At 44.2% G+C, this 18891-nt stretch overlaps 1 protein-coding gene across 1 annotated transcript; it reads right to left on the bottom strand.

Moving 5' to 3' along the window:
- Positions 1-550: 550 nt before the first annotated feature.
- Positions 551-18139, bottom strand: LPL (lipoprotein lipase). The gene is made up of 10 exons (XM_063320398.1): positions 17848-18139; positions 10750-10913; positions 10421-10600; positions 9681-9792; positions 7574-7807; positions 7088-7330; positions 5867-5987; positions 5014-5196; positions 3762-3866; positions 551-2743 (listed from the first exon to the last, which is right to left on the bottom strand). The coding sequence occupies exons 1-10, from the start codon at positions 17930-17932 to the stop codon at positions 2698-2700; spliced, it is 1473 nt and encodes a 490-aa protein (XP_063176468.1). The 5' UTR covers positions 17933-18139; the 3' UTR covers positions 551-2697.
- Positions 18140-18891: the final 752 nt, after the last annotated feature.

Below are 18891 nucleotides of genomic sequence, written 5' to 3'. Positions count from 1 at the left end.
CACTCCCCTTCCAAGGGCCTTGGCAGACCCTTGCTATGTGTCACACAGAGCAAACTGTTAACGGTCACAACCTGTCTTGAGCTCAGTTGCTCTCACACGTGGGTCAAAGAGATTTTTTTTCACTGTTTCTCCCTTAAGCGGCAGTGGTGGTAAGGGATCACTGCTTGCTTCCTGTACCCTCAGGGTCAGAACATCTCTATTTTGGTACAGTGAGTAGAGGCATAGTTCTGGAATTTGCCAAAAAAAAGAGGAAGTGAGCCTTTCAAAGTAAGAGCTGTTCCGAAAAGGGCATGAAACTTGAAAACCACCAACTGCAGGTGACCAGACACTTCTCTTGTAATAGGGATACTTGCTGGCACGTAGTGATTCCTTGATGTCTTGATACATGATTTTTGCATTTCCCAAAAGGAAATGGAAAAATAAATAAATTACACATTGCTTTAAAAAAAAAGTCTTACCCCATCTTTTCACCCCATAATCCAAGTAAAAGGCCATAGCCTTCACATAAAAGATATACAGCAGATTCTTTCATCAAAAAGAAACTAGTGAGTTTGGCATCAGTTTGAGATTTTATTAAAACCATAGGTTTCCATTCTGTACAGAACTGAGGCACTTTTCTTTAAAAAAAAAAAGTATTAACCACATAGGAAATAATGCAGTGTAAGTGGTTTGTTGATAAAAATATCTCTGAAAGCTATATACAGGATTAATACCACACAACTGTATTAATGTAGAGACTGTCAGCAACTGTAGCAATATATACAAACTACCTTTACACACATAAATATCTTATTTACAGCTAATAAATAACATCCAAAGCTAAATCATGTGTCCTCACGTACAAGAACCCTCACTCCAAGTTCTATATGTGTTTGTATCTGATCCTGTATTAAGAGCACACCTGTTTAGACACTTTTATTTCCTTAAAGAACTTAACACTTAAGAGAAGACTGCAAGAAAATGTGAAGTCTATAGGGAATAAATCATTATATTTATTTTTAGAGGTCTCAAATGCAGTGGCTCAATACTCAGCCCCACCCTCAGCGACTCATCACATCTCTTCTGTAGTTTAAGGGTTAGGAAATCAAATGTGACCAATTTAGGAGTTATTAAAATTCCAACATATTGCACTGTTTAAGACTTTTATCCCCAGATATACTAGCAGCCACGGCTGGAAAAAAAAAAAAACAAACTGTGCATATAAATGCATACATGTTGGTTTTGCTTTCAAGATGGGATGATGTTGGAGAAATCACCACCTCCACACTGTCTTGCATATGAAGGAAAAGACTACAAAAAACAGCATCAATGGTTCACATTACACTTCTTCAGGTGTCTGCCTTCAAGACCTTCTGCCTCCCCAGTATTTTGTTTATCTTCTAGAAAGCTAAAAGAGGGCTACTGAACTTTTCAGAGCACTAGAAAAATTACATGTTACTTTAAAAAGGGGAAGCAGAATGCTTTCAATATATCTATTTTTGACAACTTGCAGCATGTCTAATTCAAGTGTTTTTCAGAGCACTCATTCTTGTGTATCACACAATCAGGCTCCTTTTAACTGTCACAGCTCCTGCTCCTTGCTGAATTCCACCTCAAGTCAGAAAACCAGAAGACCAACTCTAGGATCTATCACTGTTTCACAGCCAAGCAACAAACCAATGTGGGTCACCGACAGCCACAATTCCAGTATAGGGAAACATGGACATACTTGTGGCCTGCCAAGTGGATTCACTTGCACTGAAGGCTGCATGCAGCAGCCACTCAGCTGCATGACTGACATTTGGTGTCAAAGAGCAGAGAAACTGTCACAGTTTTAGCATATGGGATGCAAGCAAGTGGTGGGAAAAAAGAGGGGAAAAAAAATAAATCTGTTTCCTGCAGTTTCTGGTAGCTCAATTCCTTTGCAGATCCTTATTTACACAGTGTTGGAGGCTAGATGGTTTCATTTTCAAGGAATGAAAGCACAGATGAAAAGTTGAATGTCTGCATAGGACACTGGTATTGCTCTCTTCTCCTACAATTGCTGGGGTATTCCAGGGTAAGCTGCATAGAAGTATATAGGTTAACAGATCATACCTATTGCTAAGTGGCACTGGCATCTACCCCCAGTAGAACACATTCATAACCACAAACTAGAAAATTCATCCCCATATTAAGTCATCCCTGACACACAGCAAAGGTGTTTTTTTTACATGAGAAACCTATTCATTTGCTAAACACGCATCTGAAGACAGTGAACTCTAGCCACTGAACTGTCTGAAAATTCAGTTAGCCAAGCCAGAAAAAAAACCCTGTCCCATTTCAGAAGACTCTTGAAGAGAAAGAAAAGCCAGGGACAGGGTTTTGCTTCTTTTCAATAAATATTAGAAAACTGCTATAGAGGATCTGGTGTCAAGAAGCCTTATCACAAGGCACCATGATTAAGCAAAATTACCTATTCCTTCCCAACACTCAAGCCTTTGGCAAGTTGTTTTGCGGGTTTCTTTTTGTTTTTAACTATTTGGATAATGTATCTTTATGGTTAGTAACTTTGTATGCTGAGACTTCCTTACAAGAGGTCTCCTAAGGTAGCTAGGAATAGCAGGCAAAAAGCCAGCAGCGGATAAATATTTCTATATATTTGGTTCTGAACATCCAGTCCACAGGGATGAACAGACTCTCCTCCTCCCCAGCGTGGAAAAACTTCATTCTTGTCACTTAAGCAGATTCATGAGCAGAATTTTCTTTAAAGGCTTTCTTGGCACTGGGGAGAAAAAAAAAAAAAGAGACAGGTAAGGTAAAGAAGAAGATGTAAAATACCTGTTCCTTTTTGTCTTATTTTTCAGACTTAAGATTTAAAAAGTACCACTTAACAGGAAAATAAATTATGTGCTTTTATGGGCTTTTCCTGGCTGCTGCTTGATTTTACACATGTCAGATACACACACAGAGATCTAAAGGCCTCCCCAGGTCATTGCCCTGGAGTGAAGGTCAGCACACATGCCTTTTTATGCAGAACTAGATCTCAGTCTAGGAGTGTCCCCATGAGACCTTTCACACACAGCAATTGCACTAAAATAAATATAAACACTTCTCCAGCTCAAACTTTGGTGGATAAAGTCCAAATACAGCTGGCCCTCCATTTGAAAGTTTACTCTGGGTCAGCAAAAATTATTGATCAAAAAAATTAACGTGCACCAAGGGCTATTAAACAAAGACTCAGTCTCCAATCCAACTCAGAGATGCAAATCTCAGGAAGTCACTCACCTGATGGTTGCCAGCAGAAAGCAATGTGCCAAGGAAAGCACGTGCGTATGCCTGCTCAGCTTCTGTACCAGCCTGCGAATCTGCTGCTGGCCAAATGAGGAAGGAGGGCTCTGGACTGACTCAGTGTAGATGTTTGGACATTCTTCAATTAAGGGTAAACGTAGGGCATCTTTAGATAGAGGCATGTTTTCCTCTTTGTGTTTGTGCCTTGTCTGTAAACCCTAACAGTCATTTATATGTGGCCACCATATGCATGTGAGAGGCAGTGACTTGTACTTCCTTTTCAGACATGCTAACAACCACACAAAGAGGTGGTTAGCAGAGAATGAAATTAGGGGGTTTTAAGCTGCCAAAGCTGCCACAAGCAATCCTGAGGTTATGATGCCTCCTCTCTGAGTTATGCTTATGAAGCCTTGAGAAGACTAGTGCACAAGTCAACTAATCGGGAGGTTTTATTAGATCCTCCTGCTACCACTCAAGCTTCCCCCAAACCAAAACCAAGCGATTGCTCATACCCTCCTCTCTTCCTGTTGACAGGCTGATCCAAGCATTTCACGAATATTGCTGCCTCTTCTCCCTTATTGAGATGTGAGGTGCCATCTCGAGAACAGAACACCACCCTGTGGAATAAATATTGGACAATCACATGACTGAGACACACACCCCTTTTTAACTGTAGGAACAGGACTGGCGCTTGGAAGCTGTCTTTACACTTTGTCATGTGGGGCACTAACACTTTACATGCCTATAAGAAATTTTTTTTTTTTAAAGATAATTCTGTGACAAAAGAAAAACTGGTAAATGCATTATGCACGAACCTAAAACTGTAGCCATAACTTTCACTGGTCCTTTGCATAAAATCTTCTTGTGGCTAAGAGAGCAGAGTCTCTACCTCAAAGTCTCTTGGCTATTTATTTACAGCAGTCCTTGTGTGGCTTTGTCAGGTGAATGATCATGGAAGAAAGCCTTACTCCCTCAAATGTTTGCAAAGTAGGTTGCCAATTCCAGCAAACCTGAGCAGTTGCTTTTCTATTTATCAGTACTTTCCCCACCCCTATATTTGTTCAGCTCTGATAGCTGTTCTTTGATCAAGGGACTGCCTTGTTTATTCAAAGGAGGAACATATTATTCACACTACTGTACATAAGACACGCATACTCTGTTCTGGGTCCATTTTGTGCTAACAGATCTCATGTCTAGTGAATATGAATACTTCAGGAGATTCAAGTCAAAGCAGTTCCGTTCAGACTTTGCTGTTTTAACATTCATGCATTAGCAGTGTCCTGCAACAGTCATGTGTTTCAGTCTTCACCCACCATTCAGGTATTCAATTTCTTTGAAAATCCAGTTTAACAAAGCAATGATTTCTTGTGCAAACACACTTTTGGAAGGGTTTGTACAAAAATCTAAGCATGCTCTTCGCGACAAAACCTATGTGAATATCCAGCATGAGAAAGGAGGAGAGGAACTGCAAATACAAACGGATGGAGATCCTCTCCTGCATATTACAACTAACCTGAGGCACATGAGACAGCAGTATGCAAATGTATTATGTGGGAGTAAAACTACAGATTGCAGATCCCCGTGGACACAAACTTGGCTGACATGACCAAGAAATGCCGGTTTAGTGCCACTGAAGCCCTGATTATCAGTGCTGCACCCATTTGTAACTGCTTTCCATGTTTTGTCACACCCTGAGAGATACCAGGAATCAGGAAACACTGTCAATTAAAACTAATGTAGCTTGTAACAATCAAAACAAGTTACTTTTTCTGAGTTTCTCCTGACTTCACTCTGACCCTCTGGATGTCAAATGTAAAAGGGGTCCACCAGTCTGACCAGCTGAAGAAGGTGTCTTTCTCCCACTGCAGCTTCAGCATAAGCAGGTCACCAATGTCCACTTCTGTGTAAATCAGGAAGGAGTAGGTCTTGTTTGAGGAGACTTCGGGCCTGTGGAGAAGGGAATAAGGAAAAAGAAACAAAAAAGTGGCAATTGTTGGACAGATAAAGAAAATTAAAGTCCTGGTTCTGTTTCCCTTTGTGTACTTCAGAGAAGAAGGAGGCAGCCTCCTCCATAGTTCTGAGGGATGGAATAAGGAAAAAAACACCATAAGCTTTTGTAGAAGCACAAGGAAAAGCTTTCTGAAGCAAGGCTGGTAAAATCCTGGGACAGACTACCATACAAGGGGTGTCTTCTCCAGTGCTGGTGGCTCTCAGAAGTCAGACAAACACCAGCCAGGAACAGTTTAGGTTCCTCAGAGTAGAAAACAGACTTTGGTGCTTTCCAGCCCTACATGCAGAAATTTAAGCACTGACTTCTCCTTATTTGTAGAGCTGTGGAAGCAAATCTCAGGTCTCCCTTAGCTTCTGCACTGGGGCTTTCAGACCCATCAGACAATTAACTTCTCCTTTTGGGGAGAAGGTCTTATCAAGGTCAGCTCCTATAGAGCTTAGATCATTAGCTTTAGCAGCAGATGTGTCCCTTTGATCAAGGACAAGAGCAGGTTCTGGGACCCTGTAAGATTTCTGTAGCTGAAGCTAGAATAAGTTTTTCAGTGGGGGCTTTAACAGATTTAGGTAGACTCAACAGCACATTGCAGTTGTTTCTGTAACTACTCACAGTGTGAAAGCAATGTTCTCGCTCTGATCTAGAGTGCCATAGAGAGAGATCAGGAATGGCTGGTTTGTCTTGGTCGTATTAGTCTTTCCAAAGAAATGGATCTTGACCTGGTAATGAAAGACTGGAAAAAACACAAAAGAAAAAGGCCGTTAGGAAAAAACTCAACCTCCAAAGATATTACTGGTGACAAAACCACACAAAACCCACCATGCAAATCTTAGGCTGGACTATGCCAACATCAGTAAATTGAGGAGTTTAGTTGCCTGCAGGTATCCAGGGAACCATTTTTGTGAGCAGGTAAAGATTAGGATGCAAAGGAATCATGATTAAAAAACACCTTTGCAGCTCTTGAAACTAAACTCTCCACTTAAGTTGGCTCTGCATTTAATAACCCCTGAGTCTGCAGTATCGCCTTCAAACTTTGCTATCCTTGACTTGAAACAAGTGAGCTGAGTCCTCCTCACACAGGAGCCTTGGGAAAAAAATTCAGCCCACTGACACTGCTGATCGAGCAACAAATGCCAACAAAACACTACTCTTGCAGCTGTTCTAACACTGCAGGAATGTGCCCTCTGGTTGCTGGTCCATCACACAATGAGCATACCATGCGGTAGAGTCAAAACTAGAGAAAGGAAAAAAAAAGTAGTAGTAAAATCCAACTCGGAAGATATTTCCCCAGCTGAAAGCCTTCCAGTTCTTTCTGGCAGCGTCCTTCTCAGACCTGTGGCAATGAGAATCAAGAAGTGCTGTGATATTTTAATGAGGGATGGTGCTCCTCTGGCAAATGCACTACGAAAGCCACAAGTCTGATGCTTGCACATCTTTACAGAAGTTGTGCAGCAGGCTGAGCTCTGCTGATTATTTTCCCAGCAGTAGGAAAAATTCATTTGGATGAAAAATACTAAAAAAATTTGGAAGATGCAGTTGTTCCAAGTGACCGGGCCACAGAGTAAATAATCTTAAATTTTGCTACTTAGAAGCGTGTTACAAAATACCTTCCTTTTTGTATTCTAACGCCCACCTCCACGCCCTGATTAAGATGACACCGCTTTTATGAGACTGCACTTTAGCTTGCATTTAACTGCAAACTGCAGGCAAGCTTCAACCCTGCTCACTGCAGGCACCAAAGCAGCAATACCGTCATCTGCAGCACGCACCCACCCTGACACACAGCTGGGCAAAAGTACTGGTCTTGCTCACCAGTAAGCAAGCAGGACCTACCTTTGTAGGGCATCTGAGCACGGGTCTTCAAGTACATTTTGGTGTTCCTCTTCGTTCTCACTCTGTTGACCTTGTAACCCAAATTGTTGCAGCGGTTCTTACGGCAGCTCAGGCAGAGACCCTTCTCAAAGGCCTCCTTCGTGTTGCAGCGGTAGGCCATGCTGGGCTTTTCTTCGTAGAGGAGTGAGTCAATGAAGAGGTGGATGGATCGTTCATGGGAGCATTTCACCAGCTGATCCACATCTTGAAAGAATGAAGACATGTACTATGTATACACACATACATATAATGATATAAACCCCTACTAAGCAATGCTGTCAACAGGCACAATCCACTATGCCAGAGCTGGGCTTTATAGGGTGACTTTTAAAAGCACTTAAAAGAACAAGTGCCTGTGTCTCAAAGAGATCTTTGCTTGCAGGAAGCTTGTAGCCTACTGAAGATCTCCCTTCGGATGTTATACTGTTTGTTTCAGAGCAGCCTCACCTGCAAAGCCTTTTTCAGCAATCAGACGGAGTGCTTCTCCCAAATTGCAACCTGGCTGGAAACCTCCACCATTAGGATAAATATCAATGTGTCCAACAGGCTTCTGGATCCCAATGCTGCGGTCTGGAGAGCCTCGAGTGTAGGTGTGTAGGACATCGACAAAGTCAGCATCATCCGGGGAGAGGCGGGTGAGAGCATCGGCATACTCAAAGGTAGGACCAGCTGGATCCAGCCCTTTATGGGGCAAAACACAAAAGAAAACTGAAATTGTCTGCCAAAGACACCGACAGTAAATGCCAAACTCAGCTACCACATTGGGCTGGAGTATTGCATATGGTGTCGGTGTCACTGCAGACATTATAGTGGGATCATTTAAGTAGCATTCATGTATTCAGGAGAATTAAATACACTACCTTGAAATGGTGTCACCATTTAAAAAAAAAAAACAAGGTTTATGTAAACATGTGTAAAGAAGCCCAGGTAACTTCCTCACAGCTGTAGCATTTCCAGTGGATGGAAGAAACCAGCTAGTAAATATTTTCTCAATGCCTTCTTCTCCTGTCAAAAATTGTAAAATTTCTATCTGAAGTGTGGAAAATGTCTTGCTGCTAACTCCCTGCCAGGGGAACAAGTGGGAAACAAAGAGAGCTGCACTGTTTACATGCTTAAGGGGAAAGGGATTATTATGGTAAACTGTCAAGCTGCGGCAACACTGACATCAAAACCACCCAGAACTATTCTGCCAGTGAACAAGTTCTCCGTCTTGAATCCAGACAACTACTTGAGAGATGGCTGAAGGCAGAGCTGAAGGGACATGTCTTCTCTGCAGCCCTCAAATGGGGACAGGCACCTGGGTTGCCCACCCCTGGTCAGCCTCTCCCGGTCTGACCTGCCTCCTCCTCTGCTGTGAGGACTTCAGTGACCACAACCCATCTTTCCCTGCGCTCAAAGGTGATGCTGCTTTCCCATCCTGGGCACCAAGGGCAACTGTGGGGGGCATAACAGAGAGCTACTGGTATTTGAGTGATTTGGCAGCCTTGGTGAAAGCAACAAAGCTGCAGCTGAGAGAAAGGAAGGGTAGAGTGACTAGCGCTTTGGCCTCCTCATTTTAATCTGCACTCTCTCAGGAGCCAGCCTTTCCTGATGCAACTGCCACCTATCCCACCCCCCAGCATGCCTGTGGATCTGGGATCACAGCCAGGCTCAGGTGAAAGGGCAAAGGGTGCCAGGAGGAAGGGAGCTAGGCTCCCATTTGAATGCTGCTCCCAAGCTCTCTCAGCAGCAAAGACACCACAGATGAGTGCTTTTCTTAGCCTCGTTTGCTGATGTTGGCATTTCTTTTGTCACTGAGATCAGTGCTAGGGGCTCAGCTCTCCAGGTGCTGGGCTATACACCAGCCCTAGAGCAGCCAGGCACTCTGCCTTCTCTAGCACACTAAGATATCTAAGCATGCATAGGAACAGGGCAAGCATATGTATGCTTCCCTCTCCTTCCCAAAACCATCCCACTATTATTTTAAGCCTAGAATATTACTTAAGCCTGTTAGGATTTATTTTTTTATTAACCCACAGTGGATCTCTTCCGATTAGCTCTGTTCAGTCTCCCCTTGTGGCCATATAAAATTCTTGCGTTTGCAGCATCCCATGGCAAGGATGTCTGCAGGTACTTACACCCACTGCAGGAGGATCCACCTCCTGTTCTTTTTAAATGGCTCCCACCAGCTGCCAGGGATGACTGCCTGCATGAAGACAACCAGCTGAAGTTCTGATGCTGCAAGAGATATTGTGACCTTCTCCAAGCCACAGGTTTGGCCAGGCTCGATTACATCCCCTCCAACTAGTCTTTCTTCATGGCCAATGAATCCTCTGCCTACTCACTCATTTCTTGTGCAGAACATTAAGGCTTCTCACCCACCACCTTTGTCGTTTTCTGAACCTTTTCCAGTTCTACTACAGAACTATCAGCCCTGCTGATTCAATAAAGCATGAACACATAACCCAAGTACTGCCAACAAGCAACAATTGTTCTGGTGATTTTCCAGAGGAACATAAAATACTTCAGCATGGAAGAGACAAGACTCTCCACTCTACAGCAACAGTTTTCTTACCAGTAATTCTGTTCACCTTCTTCTTGGTCAGACTCCCAGCAATCCCTGCAGCATGAGCACCTAGACTGTACCCCAGCAAGTGGACATTGTTGAGAGGATAATTGAATTTCTCCTGCAGAAGAGAAGAATTTGTTTAAAGTTTGACCTCAAATGGGAAAACATCAGAAGACATAAAGGAAGATGTTTTGTAAACACTGGGATTTCTCTTTGAGCCATGAATAATAGAAGAAATACTAAATACAATTAACATAATTTTGTGCCATACTAGGTCACTTGAGTTAACTAACTCAAGGCAAAAATCTAAGCAGACAGGGATGCAGAATGAAGGACAGAACACAGGGCTGTGTATTATCAAAGGTTTTCAGCCACCCGCTCCACAACAGTTTCTGGATCTCCCAAGTATTTCACAAAGGCAGGGCAGACTTCTGTTTCCCAGGGGCTGGCTACTGTATAATATATGTGAACCCATCTTTCATAGCTAACTCTCACAGAGCCTTCGGAAATACTGTGGACTCACAGGGCTCCACAGACCACAAGGTGAAGTTTATGGAATGCATTATAAAAGGCCTCCTTGTGTAGGAGATAACCATTACATTAAAGCTGCGATTTTATCAACAGAAGTACTGTCTGCAACAGCTTAACTCCATCTACACAACAGGAGAAGATTAACACAGCTGCATCATTGCTTTTTTGTCTCCCAGGACACTATGTACAGCATGAGGCACATGGCTACATCTTACCTCCATCCAGTCAATAAACATCGCAACATCCTTTCCCACCAGCTTAGTATATGCAGCGGACACTGGGTAGTGCTGCTGAGCTCGAACTAGCCAGTCCACCACAACGACGTTTGAATCAGGTTCCCTCTTGTACAGAGCATCCACCAGCTTCGGGACCCAACTTTCATACATTCCTGTCACCTGGTTGTTGTTTTTTTTTTTTTTTTTTTTAATTGAAAAAGGAGATATGTTAATATTATCTGTGTGGTATATAGACACCTCAGCTGATGCATCTAGCACGGTTTATCAGGAGTATGGTTAAAAGGGAGATTTCTCCCTTTTCTTCTTACCGTCCACCCATGGATCACCACAAAGGTTTTACTGGTATGGTTGAAGTTGCATCGTGCCAGGCTGTCCACCTGCCCAGGAACCAGGTAGCAGACATCTTCATCAGGCTCTGCAGGCGTCCTTAAGGAAAACTTGCTCTCAATTCCCTCGAAATTGGTCTCAGCTTCTGATATGCAAGAGCACAGGAAACATACAGTGTTTTAGGAGTATTAGGACAAACAGTTCAGAAGTCACAGGTACAATGTTGGAGAGATATCAGGAACAGTCGAGAAACCAGACAAGCGTTTTTCATTTCCTATGGTGCTCCTTTGACGCCACAACGGACATGTAAAATGCGTGAAGATTGTTCTCCCTCTAAAGTCCTGCTACAACAGCAAGAACCTGGTTAGCTGTCAGAGAGGTATGAATTCCTTTTAGAAGTCAGCATTTTCCCCATTACATTATTGAGCAGGAAACACGTTAATTACCACAGCAGTGCAGAAGACTGCACAGGACAGTCATAGTACATGCAGGAAAGCAGCAAGTTCCTACCATACTATTACATATTTTGGTGGTGCACCTTCCACATCACTTCATCAATAATCACTGCCTAACAAGGCTCTTTACACCACCCAGTAGCTGCAATGCATTAAAAATAAGAGCTGCAAAGTCACCACTGTTTTACAAAATGCTAGCTTTAACTTTTTTACCAACAGAGAAAAACAGCAGGTGAAAAGATCAGACACCCATTAAGAAGACTGAACTAGCAAAGCAGAAGCCTGTAGTTTGAAGGCAGTATTTTTTCAGACCATCTGATAGGCAACACTGCAGAAAAAGAATCTTCCTCTGCCTGAACCTATTTTGAATCCTGGGTTGGGGGGAAGGTGAAGATCATGTACTGGTGGTAACAAAGCATGTGATGACATGAAAAGGCCACTTCTTAGAGAACTCCCTCCAGCTTCAAAACCTGTTTCCCTTTTGTTCCTGCCCAGGCACAGAAGAGACTTTAGGCTTCATGCTACCTACTTCCTTTGGGAAGAATCTTAAATGCCTCGTCCTTTTATGTCTGATTCAACACTTAAGTACCTCTACATCCAGCAGCCCCTGTAATTAACTGTGGGCTTAAACTCCAATGCTTTTTGAAAACTGGGCCCTACTTTGGCAACTTGCGTTCAGCAAATATTGACTGCCTGTTTTCCAAGTAGAGCTGAACTCAGGCCAACTCTGTCTGCTCAGTGTTGTGTTTTCTGGCATCATGACCGCCACGCTTTCACAAACTCCTAAACACACATTAATGAGTGGCTCCAAGCCACGTAGGGAATGCAAAGGGACATGGTGAGGACCTCATGCCAGACAAGCAAAACAGATTTCCACTGCCCTTCTTTTTCCCATTGCAGAAGAGGTTTTCTATGATAACTGGTAGATTGGTATTTCTCCATAAAGTTGTGCTGCATCACTTAGAGGCGGTGAATAATGAACTGGTTTGGGTTTTTTTCTAGAACTTAAGTTTTTCTAGTCTTCTCATTCAAGCTACCATACTCAGCAGGGCACTGACTTATGTCCGACCTCAACTCGGTCCTCAGTAGCTGTAGAAAGTCTGTGAGGTTCCTGCTGTGCTTAGAGGGCCACAGAAATGAGGGTCTAACCTCTTGTGCGAGGTGTAAAATCAGCATACAGGCTGGTAACAAATGCTCGTGTGCAAGCCTCAGAGAGACTGCCATCATCCACAATCAATGGCCTAACATTGCTTGAGTTTTTCAGGACTTCTGACCTGCTCAAAGCAAAGCACATTCAGAAAAGTAACAAGAACTGTTCAGTGAACAGAGGCAGTGCTCAGCTTTAGGTTTTGACCTTGACTGCATTAGGCTGGCTAGCTAATCCAGGATAATTACACTGAGGCCCCCCTTCCTGCCTCTTTCCCCCTAAAGAAGGGATAAAGTTTATGAAAAACACCTTTCTCCAAACCAGTAGGAGTATTCACATAATAGTGAATATAAGACTTTACCTACGTAAAGCAAAATTTACCAAACTAACCAAATGCTGATCTTTCTCAGAAGTCACCCCTTTCTTACATTTTTGCACATTCAAAACTTCGTTTTCTCACCAACAGAGTACAAAACCCCTTTCTGAAACAAATCTTTAGACTTACGCTATTTATCTTTTAGCCAGAAAAAGGAAGGTCCCGAAGGCTGATTGGTTAAATATCAACTGTAACTTTTCACTCAGCAGTGAATCAGTAAAACCTTGAAAAGACCAAGGAGAGCTTTCGACTGCAAGGCACACAATGCAAGGACTTCCAGTTATGTATATTCCTGCCCAGCACAGGAAGGCGAACAAGAATAGCCACCTGCTCACTAGTTAATAGTGCTTCCTTTCATACTTAGATATCATTTCCCTTTTGAATTAAATCTATCTGATAATCATCCAAAATCTAAATTAAATTGATATCCTGCTTTGTAGTGTGTTTTCAATTAGAAACACATGCTAGAGTTTCCATGCAAGTTCAGACCGCAGCTCTTCTGGAAATAAGTTTGTAACAAAGTAAATTTACAACTCTGAGCGCACCATACTTAAAGGTGCACTTAAACTGCTGTACAGTGGCACCAGCCACTGAAGATGTGCAAAGAGCTTCACAAATATTCATGTGTTTCAGCCTAAAAATCTTTGGGTGGAACTTAAGGACATAGGAGGAGCACTGAGATGCAGTTACCACCAGGAAAGCAGCAGCTGCAAAAAAAACCCAGCCCATGAGTTAGGGAAACGGCAGAAGGCTACGCTGATCATTTAGCTACGTTGCATGAGGAATTAAAAGTGAGAAGAAATTATTGTTAGCATCTTTTATGCTCACAAGAAGTGACACATTGTCTAATGCGCACATATGCTCAGTTCCAGCAGAAAGATACCCTCTCGATGAGGGACGCGTGTGTGGTGGTGTTTGTTACAGAATTCTTAACGATGTGCTCAGTAAGAAGCTATCCTCAGAATTCAGCTTTGCAAATTCTGCAGGGCTCAGAGCTTAAGATAGCTTGTCTGTATCTCATGTTGTACTGCACACATGCTGCAGTATCACCTCACCTCCCACCTCCTGCAGATTAAATTTTACAAATACAGTACAGAGGTGCACAATATATGTACACACTCACCACACATACTGACATCTATACGTACCATGCTTTAAAACTGCAGCAGAGAAGCTACAAAGCATATCACTTGAGAAAACTAGCACTCCCCACTTCTACTTTTGTACCTTGAAGTATTTTGGTCCATTTAAAAAAGTTATTCAGAACCAAACTTTGTCATACATAAGACTTTTGTCGCAGATCTTTTCCTCATAGATTTAAAGTGAGAAGTCTCCTTGAATCATGTCCAAACTGGGCTAGTCAAATGGTTGGATCTCATTCTTACAGCCTTACACAAAGCCGAAGAAACGCAGAGACAAATGCAGACTGTACATACATACTGACCACAGGTTAGTTAATGATAAGTTGTAACCCAAATTAATTAAATCAGGGAGAATCCAGAAATGAGGAGTCTTCATCTTGTTTCTGAAAGGTGGATAGAAATTCACCTGAATTTTCATCAGGTTTTACATAATGTAGACATAGAAATCAGATATAAAGAAATTTATGTGCATGCATCCATACTGAGACACTAGAATAGCTTTTAGTGACAAGACTGCAAGCCCACCCATTTCTAAACAAGGCCTTGAAGAGAAGCAGGCCTGGAGGTAAAAATGTAGGGACAAAACAAATCCATGCTTCACCCCCCAAAAAAAAAATTCACACTTTCCCAGGCTTAGTTCAGCAGAGGTATAAAGGCATGTGCTCTGCATTGCAAAAGCTTCCAGGTGCACAGCTGTGAATACAAGCCCCTGTTACAAAATAAGGTTTTCTGGCCACTGCTATGTGCTTACAGTTAACAAGGTGACCTGCAAAGGGATTATTTAGGGAACTGGAAAAGGGAGCAGAAATAAGAATTAAGCCACCAATTTCAGACCCCAAAATGGTTTTCCAAACAGCCTACAGGCTGCATTGCCAAACTCTGTTTTATCAGTCTCTGCAAACTTTATGATGCTTTTCTTACACCTCCATTTACATATTTTCAGTTTTCATATTTAAAAAAAAAAAACTGTCCTGTACATCAAGGTATACAGGATATCATAGAACTCAGAAGAAAGTTCAAAAAAAGCTTAGAAACGGGGAAAGGTCAGTAGTTTCATTTTCCTGTTTAGACCTTGTGACAATTTGCACTTGGCATTTGTGAAACTCCATTCAGCTAAGGACTCTTGTCAATTTTGACAGCGTCACACTGACTTTATGCATTCTGACACAGTACAAATACAAGTTCATACACTAGTGAAGAATTCAGCTTCAAGTTTCCTTCACTGGAAGCCCAAGGCAACCTGGCAACTGATTTTGATGAAGAAAACTGTTTATCACTGGTCAATGGGTGGAGAATGTGGGTTTTGAGGAAGTAACAGCATCTGGAATATTAATCAAAAGTTAAACTGTCCACATCAGACACAGGATGCCAAATATGATAACAATGCCTTTGCCAGAATCACGGTTTTTAAAAAGGGAATCTTTGATAAACAACGATTTCCTAGTGTTATGTACACAGAAGTGGAAATACTATTAGCTAGGTGCAAAGATCATTAGAAATTACACTGCTAGGCTGTGCAAACTCAAGCCCACACAGACATGCACACACACACACACACACACAGAGCAGCAAACGTCATCTGCATCTAACATCAAACATTTACATAACCAGCTGGAGTTAACTGGAATAACTCTTCCCTCAGCTGATAACCAGCATTAGCATCACCCATCAATCAGTCATACTGAACTCCTAAATGAGTTCTGAAGCAAACTTGTGGTCAGCTGTAATAAAGGGGCTTTACCATAGAAATTGTTATTGGTTACTTTGATCTACACTATAAACTGGAAGCGGACTACTGTGTGTTGCAATCCCATGAAACCTATCCCACGAGTCAGGTTATTGTTTAACGTTGCTGCAAAGAAATTACAACTTCAAGGTTTTTTACGTCTTCCTTAGAGGCAGAGCCCTGAGAATACGTTCTCCTTCACTTCCCAGGCAGAGTGGGACTTTTTCCCTCTGAAAAGCCACTGGGCCCAAGCTCAGATGCTGAGCAGGGACCTCCCGGCTCAAGCCCTGCAGCTGGCAAGCAAGGGCAAACGGCTGTTCTCACACTCGCCCTTCTCCAAGGCACTCCCTGTCAAACAGATCCTTACTCAGCCACAGCTGGGAGGCTTGTAACTCAATCCTGCAGAGCTCTTGCCATCCATCAGTCCCTCTGGGATATCTGGAATTAGCGCAAGACAATAAAATGCAATCACTGTCAGGCTTTGCAGTACTATGGAGGAAAGGATGCATGAGAAAGCCACACCATGCAAGTACTTCCTGCACAGAAGAGATTCCAGAAAACTTTTAGGAGTGCTAGCGCTCATGCTATTCTCCAGCACACTTTTGATGCCTGACAGCCTCACCTCTGTGCCTTCTCAGAAATGCATTGTTTCTAGAAAGGCCATGCCACAGCTGCCCCCATAGGTCTATCCCAAACACAGACATAGCAAAAGCCAGCAGCTCACATCACAAAGCAGCCTAAGTCTGCTGTAACTCCTGACGCTGGATTTACACTGGTAAAAATAGAGACCAAAATGTATTTCTAGTAATGTTTTTATCTTTTCCTGGAACACCAATGTTATCTTCACCTAGAATATCTTTTTTTGTGTTGTTTATTAAATACTCTGAATTCCTGGAGGGATGGATCATGTGTTTTCCATGGTTTCAGAATATCTTTTTACTGTGGTGTGGAAGACCGAAGGCTTGGATAGCTTTAGGATTGTCACACAACCTGTTTTCATATAACCTGTTCCTAAGGAAAAATAATGTAATCATTAGGAAGTCTGTGGCAAATCAGTTCCTACAGGGATGAAGGCTTGCTCTGGCAAGATAGTTATTTTAACATCTGACACTTGGATACTGTGATGAAAACTGCTTTTGATTGCCCCTGGTGGCACAAGATTGAATTCAAAGCAAGAATACATTCCTTTGCCTGTGCCCTAGCACCCCATCCTCTTAAATAACAAAGGCATCTGCAGTGAAAAAAGCAGCAGTTCCCATATTCCATTTTAGTATCACACAGCAGCTCTAACAGCTACAGCCACATTTTCTTCTAAGGCTGTGGACTTTTAAAGATAGACATTATGTGTGGGAGATTAGTGTAAGAAAGTAAGACTGTGACAGGGCGCTGCTAACAGAAGTTTGAGGAGTAGCAGTTCTCCTAAAACTAGTCTCCTGGCTCATTAAAGCTGCAATCATGTTGTGATTAACCGAGACAGTGCTAGTGAACATCTAGTAGTCAACATTCACACATGTTCCACTTTCTCTAGCCTGCAGGGTGCCTATGCACAAATGCAGGCACAATAGGTGTAGTGTAAGTGCATTCATAGATGTATATGCAGACACTGAGAGAGTATGCCCCTCTGTTCACTTTTTCCCTAACGGAATCTGCTGCAATAAAGGCATTAACTACATTCCAAACACATTATCAAGACACTGATGAAACTCAGCCTTGCCTTGAGACAACTTGGGCCAAGAACCGTAGGAAGTTGGGACGCGGGGCTCCCATGAGATGGGCGAGTCCTGTGCAGAACGGAATACCCTGGCCCGGCAGGGAGCCGAGGGACCGACCCTACCGTGGTGCTACCGCTGTCCCAATCCACCTCCAGCAAGGGACTCTTGGAAGCCACCTTGCTCCTAGGGGAAAAAAGACATCCCAAACCGCCACAGCCCGTGCCATCAGCCCGGCAGGTTGTGCCTGCGCTCCAGGCAGGGAACCGGCTCCGGCTCTGTCCTAAGATGATGCAGGTCTCCCCACCATCGCTCTCCAGCGCCTTCCCAGGCCACCCAGGTCCCGCAGCAACCCCAGCGCCGCGGGAAAGCCTCGCAACGCTGAACTGCAAACTCCCCGTTTCCCGCCATGCCGGCGGCATTTCCCCCGGGCACACCTCCCCCCCAGATGCAGCAGGCATGCCCGGCAGCGGGGCCAGGCCACCCGCCCCCCCGCACCGCCCCCTCCCCGGGCCGCCACTTACCGCCGGCGGCGGCCGGGTCCGCGCCGACAGCCGCCACCCAGCGCAGGCAGAGGCAGAGGGCAGCCAGCATCGCCTTCCTCCCCATCTCGCCTCTTCGCTCCCTGCGCGGCAGAAAAGTTTCGGTGCAAAAGTTTTTGGCTTGCTTTTTTTTTTTTTTTTTTAAAATTTGAGGTTTTCGTTTGGGTTTTTCTTTTTTAAAAATACAACTGCAGCGCACAACTAACGCGATGGCAGTGAACTGCTCCGGGAGTCCCCCCAGCAGCGGCAGGCCAGCCAACCCCCCTGCCACCGCCGCTCCCTCCCCGGGCCCTTATGTCCCCGACAATATGCAAATATGCAAATGAGCCCGCGCACGCCATTGGGCGCGCGCCGCGGGGGCGGGGCGGGGCGGAGCGGGGGCCGTTGCAGGGGGGCGGGGGGGTGTCACCGAGCGGAGCCCGAACGGCTCCCGCGGGGCGCCGCGACCCGGCACGGCCCCGTCCGGCCCGGCCCGGCACGGCCCGGCGCGGCCGAGGCAGGATCTCAGGCAGCGCGCATCAGTGTGCGCAGACCCCTCGGCTCTTGAGCCCCCGGGCCTGGTTGCTCCCCTTGCCCACCCGCATCTGCCCTCTCCCCGCCGCGCCAGCCCTGCCCGCGCGGCCCCGCCGCTCTCCCCTTGGTCCTCCCTGCCTTTGGCGACCTGGCTCGCCGTGCCTCGGATATGGTCTTCCCTCCCATCCGTGCTTTTGCACCAGGAGCCAAGCGCTAAACTGATTTTCAGCTCAGTGCCTGCAAGGGGCCTTCTACTGTTCCCTTGAGAAACCTTTGCCAAAGCCTTGTTTTGCCGGCACTCGAGGGGATGGAAGTTTGGAGCGTAAATTGGTTCACTGGAGATTGCATCTGCACTCTGGAGAAACGCAAAGTTGCCTCTGAGCTTTTCAACTCTCTCTGCCCTTCTCTCAGCAATATGGTTTGCAAGCAGCTTTGCGTCAGTGGCCACTGGGTGAAAGATCAGTTATGTAATGACGTGTAATAGAGAAATATTAAATTAATAACAAGACCAGT

This window comes from Chroicocephalus ridibundus, chromosome Z (assembly GCF_963924245.1).
Source record: "Chroicocephalus ridibundus chromosome Z, bChrRid1.1, whole genome shotgun sequence".
Classification (NCBI taxonomy): domain Eukaryota; kingdom Metazoa; phylum Chordata; class Aves; order Charadriiformes; family Laridae; genus Chroicocephalus; species Chroicocephalus ridibundus.
Note: the sequence above shows the minus strand (reverse complement) of the source record. Positions and strands in the feature narration are given on the sequence as shown.

Coding starts and splice junctions, on each gene's coding strand:
- LPL (XM_063320398.1), bottom strand. CDS start 17,932: ATGGGGAGGAAGGCGATGCTGGCTGCCCTCTGCCTCTGCCTGCGCTGG. Junction 7,331..7,573: donor TGCTGAAAAAGGCTTTGCAG/GTGAGGCTGCTC, acceptor CATTCTTTCAAG/ATGTGGATCAGCTGGTGAAA. Junction 3,867..5,013: donor TCAGGAGAAACTCAGAAAAA/GTAACTTGTTTT, acceptor TTTATTCCACAG/GGTGGTGTTCTGTTCTCGAG.